General features: G+C 41.6%; 1 protein-coding gene across 1 annotated transcript in view; it reads right to left on the bottom strand.

The window, feature by feature from the left end:
- Positions 1 to 1065: 1065 nt before the first annotated feature.
- The window catches only part of tpcn3 (two pore segment channel 3), a 30978-nt gene continuing 20605 nt past the window's right edge, over positions 1066 to 11438 (bottom strand). The window contains exons 12-19 of the mRNA XM_004572618.4: positions 10695 to 10759; positions 9885 to 9972; positions 9651 to 9720; positions 8918 to 9137; positions 8588 to 8678; positions 5201 to 5314; positions 1654 to 1769; positions 1066 to 1412 (exon numbers count right to left, since the gene is read on the bottom strand). Coding sequence (XP_004572675.1) covers positions 1279 to 1412; positions 1654 to 1769; positions 5201 to 5314; positions 8588 to 8678; positions 8918 to 9137; positions 9651 to 9720; positions 9885 to 9972; positions 10695 to 10759 — 898 coding nt within the window. The 3' untranslated portion in view covers positions 1066 to 1278. The remainder of the gene's footprint in view (positions 1413 to 1653; positions 1770 to 5200; positions 5315 to 8587; positions 8679 to 8917; positions 9138 to 9650; positions 9721 to 9884; positions 9973 to 10694; positions 10760 to 11438) is intronic.

Genomic DNA, 11438 nt, shown 5'->3' with positions numbered 1-11438 from the left:
ATCTATCTATCCATACTCACTCTCTCTCTCTCACACACACACACACACACACTCCAAAACAATCCAATCTTTTTTTTTTAATGCAGATGTTAATTATCGTATGTGTGACTGTTCATGAAATGTTTATCTGGGTAGGTCAGAGTACATATACACATAAGAACATATTACAGTAAGAAAGAATGATGAAGTCATTCTTTCTACTTTTCAAGGGGCATCAACATATTTTCCAGCATATTCCAGGGATTAACAGAGGCCTTATTTGCCAATTTTACATATTGCCATCTGTTGTCTGTTTTCACACACATATAATCATTGGGTGACATCGTACTCTTTATCCACAGGGTTTAATATGATGTCTTCCAATCCTTTGCAGCTTAGGGGAAGGCTTCCCATAAGGTTTGGGAGTGTGTTTATGGAAATTTTTGGCCAGTCTTCCAAAAGCACCTTTGTGAGGTCAGACACTGATGCTGGACGAGAAGGCCTGGCTCACAGTCTCCAGTGTAAACATGGCAAAGGTGTTCTTTTGGTTCAGGTCAGAAAGCTGTGCGGTTCAGTCAAGTTCTTCCACACCAGCTTCACTCAGCCATGTCTCCATGGACCTAGTCCTGTGCACTGGTGCACAATCATGTTGAAACAGGAAGGAACCATCCCCTTATTCCCACCCACAAAGTTGCGAGCAGGAAATTTTTGGAAAATGTTTTGGTATGCTGAAATATTAAGAGCTCCTTTCACTGAAACTATGGGGTCCCCCCACCCCCTCCAAAAAAAAAAAAAAAACAGACAACAAAAACAAAAACAAATAAATTATCTCCCCTCCTTCTTTACACTTGGTACAAATGTAGTCAGACAAGTAGCAGTCTCCTGGCAATTGAAAACCCAGACCTGTATATCAATTTGGCAAACAGAAAAGTGTGATTCGTCACACATACTTCGCATTATGCTTGTATTGTAAGCCTAGTGACATTTTTTTAAACTGAAAATATGTAAAAAAAATATATATATATATATAGAATATATAACAAAACAAAAAACAAAGGTCTAAAAGCATTTTTGAACAAATCAGGCTTCTGTGCAAGAATTCTTTATGTGAAAATTCTGGTTTTCTTGCATTTTTACACAAAGATACAGGACAGAAATATGAACATTTAACACTAGATAAGACTGATTAGCACCCAATCATATTGTTGACACACTGCACTGGATAAACATCAGATTTCAACATTTCTGAAAGTGTAAAATGACTACAGTTTGTATCCATTCATACATGTTTACAAATGCCTATGCATGGCTGAATAAGGGATTTGCAAAATTCTCGTTGCCCGTAGCTTCAGGATCGTCATTCTCAGCAAAATCTTCAGGGTCCAGATCAGCCTCAAATATCCGCTGTAACAAGGCGTCCACTGTTCGATATCCTGACACAAAACACACACACTTACATAAATATTGTCTCTAACAAACAAGAGCAAGTTTTTAATTATTGTCTGTCCTCAAATACTTTGCCCATTTTTACATTTCTTCCTGAAGAGAACAAGAATGCCTGATGTAAAATTAGTGACAATCTATTGAGCAAATGTTCAAATTAAAAGTTAGCCAAAAGTGTTCCTTTTTTTTTATCTTTTAAAAATCACCTTCTGTCTCCACTTGTCAACTTACTTTTTGAAGCAATTTTAAACATCAGGGACGGTAAGTTTGGTTTTGCTGACTGGCTGCCTCCCAGGTCATTGTCAATAGTTTCCATGGCGTTCACCAAGTTGTCCTCCATCATCTCCCTGGTTAACAAAAAAATACAGATGATCAGGCAGAAATATGAGAGTGATAATCAGAGATATAAAACAGCATGAAAGATGTGCAAGATAATCATAAGAAGCCATGAAGCCAAGAGTCCATTAGACATTGTGCATAACAGAGGTTGAAAATTAGAGCTTAATTTGGATTTGATTCAAAAAGAGAAGATAAAGAGAGAAATATTTTTTAAACATATTTTTAATCATCTTAGAAAAGATCTTTTTAAAGCTTGGTGCTATGAAGAAAGCACCAAATAGTCAAAAGAAACCCCACTAGATTAAGGTAAAGTATTAAACTTTTTAAACACTGAAGCACAGCAGCATCAGCTTCCATTCATCTTCATAATGCAGCGAGTGACAAGTGTCATTGCAAGCCTTTTTGATTTGCCATTTCAGTAAAATTTGCTCAACCCAGAACGTTGAGAGTGCAGAGGACAACGTGACTATAGCGGCAATGATCAACCAAGCTGATCATTTACTTAGTCATTCATTTTCATTTCATGTGCATTTTCTTTGATTTCTTTGGAGAAAAAAAATGAAGTTAAGAGACAGGGACCACATTGTCCAAATGATTTTTAAATAATGTAAATGGACTGATTATTATTTAGTGCTTTTCTACTCTGAGTACTCAAGCGCTCTATACAACATGCCGCATTCACCCATTCACACAAGCACTGTCTTCTACTGCTCACTAACTACCATTCACACACATTCATACTCGCATCGGAGAGCAACTTCGGGTTAATATCTTGCCCAAGAATATTTGGAATGCAGACTGGGGGGAGCCAGGAATCAAACCATCGCCTCCTGAGCTACAGCCAGGAACCAACAGCAAAATTCTAATTGTATTTTGTGCTACAACAAAAGAACTGGCTAAGAGCAAGTCTAAGCACACCAAAAATAAACTGGATCTAAAAAGATATCAAACAAAATTATGAAACATGCAAGTAGCAAAGTCATACTGGAAATGGTGTAGTGCTATTAATGTTAGGTCCAGTTGACATCGTACCACTATAATGGCACAATGAGCTGATTCACTATCACTAGGTTGACCAGTTCTCTTTTTTGGATGGCCAGTGAGCTGATTATCTTTCAGACACGCAGGTGACAAGTACACCTCTAAAACTAGTCAAAATCCACTGCTTGAAGAAAAACATTGCAGACACCATTTGTGTGTGAGCTGATGACACAACATATACAGGATGTTTAAGCTGTTGTGCAATTGTGCTCAGGTACACTACCAGTCAAAAGTTTGGACACACCTTAGTTAATGGTTTTTCTTTGTTTTCATTGATGTCTTCAATGAGAATCTACAAAACTATGAATGAACACATTTGGAATTATGTAGTAAACAAAAAAGTGAAATAACTCAACATGTTTTATATTTTAGATTCTTTAAAATAGCCACCCTTTCCTTTGATTACTACTTTGCACACTGTTGGCACCTGAAATGGTTTTCCAACACTGTTGAAGGAGTTCCCAGAGATGCTGAGCACCTGTTGGCCCTTTTGCCTTTACTCTGCGGTCCATCTCATCCCAAACTTGATTGGGTTTAGGTCAGGTGACTGTGGAGGCCAGGCCATCTGGTGCAGCACTCCATCACTCTCCTTCCTGGTCAAATAGCCCTCACATAGCCTGGAGGTGTGTTTGGGATTATTGTGCTGTTGAAAAATAAATGAACGCAAACCGGATGGGACTGCATGTCGCTGAAGGATGCTGTGGTAGCCATACTGGTTCAGTGTGCCTTCAATTTTGAATAAATCCCCAACAGTGTCACCAAAAGCGTGCCCCCACACCATCACACCTCCTGCTCAATGCTTCACAGTGAGAACCATCAGTTTACCTTTTCTGCATCAAACAAAGACACAGCAGGTGGAACCAAAGATCTCAAATTTGGACTGATCAGACCAAAGCACAGATTTCCACTGGTCTAATGGTCCATGTGTTTTATTGGCCCAAATAAATGACTCCTGCTTGTTGCTTTTCCATAGTTGTGGTTTCTTAGCAGCTATTTGAACATAAAAGCCTGATTCAAACATATGTGTCTGCTACTGGAACTCTGTGTGGCTTTTATCTGGGATCCAATTTGAGGTGCGCTGTTAACTTGTGATTTCTGAGGTTAGTGACTTGGACGAATTTATCCGCAACAGCAGAGGGGACTCGGGTGGTCTTCCTTCTATGTTGAATGAGAAGGTGTGTCCAAATTTTTGACTGGTAGTATACATCACTTAAAAAAAAGATTGCTGTGTTTCTCGCCTTTAGTCAGCAGAACTGCTAGGAAACTTGAAAGACTCCATAATTAGAAGCCCTAGTCCTCATGCATACTTTGACATGTGTGAGAGGACAGCAGTCCTGCTGCATTATCAGATTGAACTGATTGGTGTGGCAGTGTACAGAGTATTTTTTGCCAGCAACTCAGCATTTTTGCAGTATTTCTCTCAACCCCCCTAAGAGAACCATAGTCCTAGATGAAGTGTGTGGCAGGAGGAGCCCAGTGTCAGGGAAAACAAGGTGGAACCTTCAAACTCACACCGTCCACACGGTGTTTCAACATACAGAGACACTGAATCGGTGTTTTGAAAACATTTGGAATGACAAGCCTTGAAACAATGGGTCAGTTCAAATTGCCTGACAGAATCAAGATTGGGTAGGATGCTGTGGACTCAGTAGCTGCACAGTAATGTGACATATTGATGGAGCAGTCAAAGGCTCGCTTTGAGAAAGTCCCGCACTTAATGCCATTTGTTGATTCCCAGCTGTTTAAGGAAAGTTTCTGCCACACAATATCTGTCTCTCTCTTTCTCTCACTCTTTGCTAATAGTAGAACATTATTATTCTTAATCAAATATATCACCAAAGTACAAGTCTGATTGATATGTTAAATGTAGTTGAGGAGTGAAAACGACTGTTATAGTATATAGTAATAGTTAGCAATAACACACAAAAGAAGAAAATGTTGTGAGGTGATTTTGAAGTTTAAAGTTAAATCCTGTGCTACATGATGTATGTGGAAAAGTCAGACAGCTAGAGAGGATGATGAGGTGTGGCTGCACACTGGGTGGTTAGATGTTAGTCATGTGATTGGACGTCCAATCCAGCCGGTGTGTGTTTGAAGGTTGCACCTTGTTTGGTCACAGCTGACTATCATCTCTTAGTTTGCGACCTTCCTCCAATTTGTTTGGCTCTTCACATATTGCACGTGTTATATTGAAATGGACTGTGTGACAAAACAAATCACACCCATCAATGCTATTTTGCCCCAATTTGTAAATCTGTTTCAAGTGTTGCTATAACAAGGTGGTGCTGTCACGTCCTATCAGGGATGTGACAGTGCAGGTATTGGGGTTGTGAATTATATGTGTTAGCCCAGCCACTCAATATGACCACCACACACCACTCTCTGCAAGGTAACATACTGTGCCACAGCAAGCTCCAGTTCTTCAATCTTCCTCTCCAAAGATGTCTGCAAGTCACTTTTATCCACAGAGTACTCCACAAAGAACGCCTCAAGGACAAACGCCACGAAGATACTGAAAGACAAGAACAATCGCATGCAACATTTAGCAGTTCTTAACCAAATTGTATTACTGCATGTACTCAGAACAACCACTTTATCAGTTTAATATTGAAGACATTTTTCTGAGGCAGAACCGGGACCATTTATATTTCCATGATATCAAAGAACATTTTAGGATTCTAATTTATGATTTTTTAAAATATCACAAGCTTTTTCTTATATCATGCTTGTAAATGCTGGGAAAACCAAGGAGTTGGTGGTGGACTTCCGGGGACGCAGACCCCCCCACACTGACACCGGTGAACATCCAGGGAGTGGACATTGAGATAGTGGACTCTTATAGGTACCTGGGTGTTCACCTGAATAATAAACTGGACTGGAGTCACAACACTGATGCTCTTTACAGGAAGGGTCAGAGCAGACTCTACCTGCTGAGGCGGCTGAGGTCATTTGGAGTCCAGGGAGCGCTTTTAAAGACCTATGACTCTGGTGGCATCTGTCATTTTTTACAGTGTTGTATGTTGGAGCAGCAGTTTATCGGCAGCTGAGAGGAAGAGGTTGGGTAAACTCATCAGGAAGGCCAGCTCTGTTCTGGGATGCACCCTGGACCCAGTGCAGGTGGTGGGAGACAGGAGGACTCTGGCCAAAATAACATCTCTGATGGACAGAGTCTCCCACCCCATGCATGTAAATGTTGCTGAACTGCAGAGCTGCTTCAGTGACAGACTGCTGCGTCCTCGATGCATGAAGGAGCGTTTCCGCAGGTCCTTCCTCCCTGCAGCTGTCAGACTGTACAATCAACACTGCTCCCAACAATCATAGATGTTTATATCTGCGCTGTAACTGCAATAATTTAATCAAATGATTTGCACTACAACCTGGTTTGCCTCTTATCTGTAGTTATCCATCCATCCATCCATCCATCTTCATCCGCTTTATCCGAGGCCGGGTCGCAGGGGCAGAAGCCTAAGCAGAGAGGCCCAGACCTCCCTCTCCCCAGCCACCTCCTCCAGCTTATCCGGGGGAATACCAAGGCGTTCCCAGGCCAGCCGAGAGATATAATCTCTCCAGCGTGTCCTGGGTCTGCCCCAGGGCCTCCTCCCGGGACATGCCCGGAACACCTCACCCAGGAGGCGCCCAGGGGGCATCCTTGTCAGATGCCCGAACCACCTCAGCTGGCTCCTTTCGATGTGGAGCAGCAGCTGCTCTACTCTGAGCCCCTCCCGGATGGCCGAACTTCTCACCCTATCTCTAAGGGAGAGGCCAGCCACCCTTCGGAGGAAGCTCATTTCTGCCACTTGTATCCGCGATCTCGTTCTTTCGGTCACTACCCACAGCTCGTGGCCATAGGTGAGGGTAGGGACGTAGATCGACCGGTAAATTGAGAGCTTCGCTTTTACACTCAGCTCCCTCTTCACCACGACGGACCGGTGCAGCGTCCGCATTACTGCAGCTGCAGCCCCAATCCGTCTGTCGATCTCCGGCTCCCTTCTCCCATCACTCGCGAACAAGACCCCGAGATACTTGAACTCCTCCACTTGGGGCAGGAACTCATCCCCGACCCGGAGTGGGCACTCCACCCTTTTCCGGCTGAGAACCATGGCCTCAGATTTGGAGGTGCTGATCCTCATTCCCGCTGCTTCACACTCGGCTGCGAACCGTTCCAGTGCGAGCTGGAGGCCCTCACCCGATGAAGCCAACAGAACCACATCATCTGCAAAAATCAGAGATGAGATTCTGAGGCCACCAAAGCGAAAGCCCTCCGCCACTTGTCTGCGCCTAGAAATCCTGTCCATAAAAATTATGAACAGAACCGGAGACAAAGGGCAGCCCTGGCGGAGCCCATCACCCACCGGGAACGAGTCCGACTTATTGCCGGCAATGCGAACCAAGCTCTTGCAACGGTTGTATAGGGATCGAATGGCCCGTAGCAATGGGCCAGACACCCCATATTCCCGCAACACCTTCCACAGGACACCCCGAGGGACACGGTCGAATGCCTTCTCCAAGTCCACAAAACACATGTAGACTGGTTGGGCAAACTCCCATGCACCCTCAAGTATCCTGGAGAGGATAAAGAGCTGGTCCAGTTTTCTGCGACCAGGACGAAAACTGCATTGTTCCTCCTGTATCCAAGGTTCGACTAGCGGACGAACTCTCCTTTCCAGCACCCTGGCATAGACTTTCCCAGGGAGGCTGAGGAGTGTGATCCCCCTGTAGTTGGAACACACCCTCCGGTCCCCCTTCTTAAAGATGGGGACCACCACCCCGGTCTGCCAGTCCAGGGGTACTGCCCCTGATCTCCACGCAACATTGCAGAGGCGTGTCAACCAGGACAGCCCTACAACGTCCAGAGCCTGTATGTATGATCTGTATGATTTCATCAGTCATCACAAACTAAAGTTTGTCCTCTTAATCTTTGCCCCTTGTTGCTTTGACGGCATAAAAATCCTCATAAACTACAGATAAAATTAACTAAATTATCTGTAGTTAATTTTATTTAATTTAATAACTGTACAGTACTCTGTTTATAGTAACTATTGTCTTTAATGTAATGTTTCTGTTCTGTGTCCTGTTTGTTTGTATATGTGTCTTTCTGGCTGCTGTTACAACCAAATTTCCCCTTGTGGGACAATTAAAGGATTATTCTGTTCTACCAAAAAAGTCACACAAAATCTAAAACGTTGTGTATTATATATGATACACACATCCCACTTTGAAAACCCTCACATTGATACATTAATCCTGTAAGCCTTTACACTGATCATATTCTACTTTGGGGAATTTCAACACAAATGAAACAGTGTTTTGCTAAACCTTTTCCTTACTTTATGGCACTGACACTGCTACAATAGTGGCCACTATTAATAAACATGGCTACTGTTTAAATAAAGGTGTCAGAGTAGGCCGAGTTATTAGCGCAAGATAAAAGGTGAGGTTTAAAGGTGGATAGGAGGATAAAAAGGTGGTTTAAATGGAGTTTTTCACTTAAAGAGAAAGGAGCTAAAATGGATATCTGAAGGACTGCAACAGGTAATTAATATTTTTGAACTGTGAATCAGTGAGTTGCCTACTTCTAGGACTCTGTTTGAGGGGGAAACTCTACTTTTATAGAGTTCTATGATAAAACACCCAGTGCAACTCACCTTCAAGCATCTAGTGGTTAAAATGTGTCAGACGTAAATATAAATAATTATACATATTCTTCTAGATTATGGGAACAGCAGGACTTGTTTTTGTGGCTGACACCACACCAGTGATGAAAGTACGACACCATTAGCCTTACTTGAGAATGACGATGACGACTATGACGTGGAAGAGGACAAAAAAGATCCTGGCCGAAATGTGGGTGACTGTGGCAAAGCCGCTGCTGAGAAGTGGAGTCTTGTTAAGAAATGATAACACAAACAGGAATCAAACCTGGCAACGCAATTATTCTCAAACATTTCATAAATGCAGATGATTTTATTTGCAGTAGAATGAAAGTCACTGAGAAAAAAAAGGGGGGGGGGGGAGTTTTTGTAGTTTTGAAGATGTCTTAAAAATTCAAATCGCTGCTGGTAACTGAAAACGAGATTAAACACAGAAAATGCTGAGACATTCAGCTAAAGGATATCATGCCATTGGTTGACCACGGTAAGCTCAACCAGCAGGATGAAGGAGGAGACCACATCATTGAAGTTATTCTTGCAGTAGTTGAGCTTTGCAAAGTCTGTTCCATTCAGCAGAGGATTACCACAATATGCCTTTGCTGGATCGGTGGAGCTCTGTTCATAAAACGTCACCTTCCCTTTAAAGAGCTCCATCCCCACCATGGCAAAAATGTAGTACACCACCTGTGGAGGAACACCACAACGGACAGAACCATCTTCACAAACATAATGTCAGCTTCAGTTTTCAGACCCCTCAGCAGGTTGAGGCTCTGCATAATGCAGCGTTTGTAGGTTGGCTGGTCCTCACTATGTTTTAGAGCAGGTGTGGGCAACTCCAGGCCTCGAGGGCAGGTCTCCTGAAGGTTTTAGATGTGTCCTTGATATAAAACAGCTGATTCAAAGGGCTAAATTAACAACATGTCTTGAAGTTCTCCAGAGGCCTGGTAATGAACTAATCATTTGATTCAGGTGTGATGACCCAGGGTGAGATCTAAAGCCTGCCCGACACTGGCCCTCGAGGCCTGGAGTTGCCCATCCCTGTTTTAGAGTGAAGTCTCTACTGAAGGTTGCCCTCATATTGGTGATGGATCTTTTAAGACAGAACCATCATTAGGGCGGCTAACATCAGCTGTGCTTTGTTTTAGTGTTTGTTAACAAATGCTACTATGACAAACCAGCCTGCTGTCACAAACTCACAATGATAAGCTGTCCAAATGTGAGGATTGCTGGTCCAATCCTGATCAGGGTGTTGATGATTGTACGAAACCTAGCAAGAAAATAGACCTCACTGTTAGTAAAGCAACATGCTTATGCCTTCCTACTGTGACATCCATTTTTCATTTGATGCATCTAAGGATTACTGCAGGATCACCACAAATACAGATGATTTTTATACAAGGATAAATAAATGAATAAGAAATGTAGTTAAACCTTTTGATGCTGTCCACCACCCGTATCAGTCTGAGGACTCGTAGAATGAAAACAATGTCCAAGATTTGTCGGCTGGAGAAATGACTCGCTATAATGCAAACGGAATTAACAAATTAATGAATTAACAAAGACCAATAGCTTGTATCATCCTGTGTTTTAAAATAGTTATTGTGATTGACAGTGACATGAACACTCAAAGTAAACATTCAAAGATGTATCTAAAATGTGAGTAATTAAGTTTTGTTGAATTGTACTATCAACAGTTCAGAGACCAGAACAGCAGGAGCTTTAAAGGCTAACTCATGAAATCCTTTTTGGGGGGAAATTGAGCATTTATACTTTAGTATTTTAGAACTCAATTTTCAAAACTGTTTAAAAAAACAACAACAACAAAAAACAACAACAAACTTGTGAATTTGCATATTCAAAGTTTTAATTTGTATTATATTAGTTAGTCTGCATTTTTTGTTTGTTTGTTTTGTTTGGTTAAAATTGTACTGCACAATTAATGTAGTTGTAGTAGTTGATGACACTACCATGGCGAAATTTGCCTTTATAGCTACACCGTGTAATTTGTTATTGTTGTAGTTGCATGTTTGTTTTCAGTTCAGTGATTTTCTGCCTCTGTTCCCCGACTCCATGCTGGTGTGTACATTCAAAGTGGTGAAACAGATTGCATTAAACAAACAAACAAACAAACAAACAAACAAAAAGTGATGTGCCAGCCAGATGTAAATTTGGCAAGGGTTAAGTTTGACCTTGATTTTGACCCTGTTGGAACAAAGCTTAACATTAATTAGAAACGCTTACATGACTTCATCACAGAGTTTACGATGGTGGCAATAAGAGCAGAGATGACAATGACTGTGTCAAACCTGAAGACAGAAAACAGAAATCAAAAAAAATTCAAACTTTAATTTAGGCAGAAATGCTATGAACGAGGGTGCTGAAAACAAAACCCTTTTTTCTTATGGCGTCAGTCTGACACCACCAACGTGTCAAAAACACAAATGTACCATGAATGTAAATAAAACGACCATTTTTCTCAGCATCAGTTAAGTGTGAGAAAATCTTCACGTTGTAAAAGAATCAAAAGATTTTATCTTTTGTATTCTTATCCAAGTATTTCAAATTTAAGGAACATTAAAACTAACAAGCACATGCAGGAGGCTGCAGAGTGTGGAAGCAAACAGAACAAGAAACCATTTGAGCCTAACAAGCAGCTTTCATTCATGGACTGGATCCAGGTCTAGCAATTTATCCAGAAAATATACAAACACAATACTGAATATTTTTTTGACGGAGGTTATCGCAGCTACACTGCTCAGTAGCAAATGTAACACTACTGTAAAAAAGAAATGATAGCATAAGAAACAATGAAGACAAAAACTATTCCAAAAGCTGCAGCAAGAAACCTTCAGAAGGATCAGAGCTTAAAACCCCAGTGGCAACTTTATTAGGTGCACCAAGACGGATCTAAAGACAAACCTATTGTCATTCTACACACACACACAATAATATCATACCCAATAAAGTGGCCACTAAGTGCAAAAA

This window comes from Maylandia zebra, linkage group LG6, assembly GCF_041146795.1.
Source record: "Maylandia zebra isolate NMK-2024a linkage group LG6, Mzebra_GT3a, whole genome shotgun sequence".
NCBI classification, from domain to species: Eukaryota; Metazoa; Chordata; class Actinopteri; order Cichliformes; family Cichlidae; genus Maylandia; species Maylandia zebra.
Note: the sequence above shows the minus strand (reverse complement) of the source record. Positions and strands in the feature narration are given on the sequence as shown.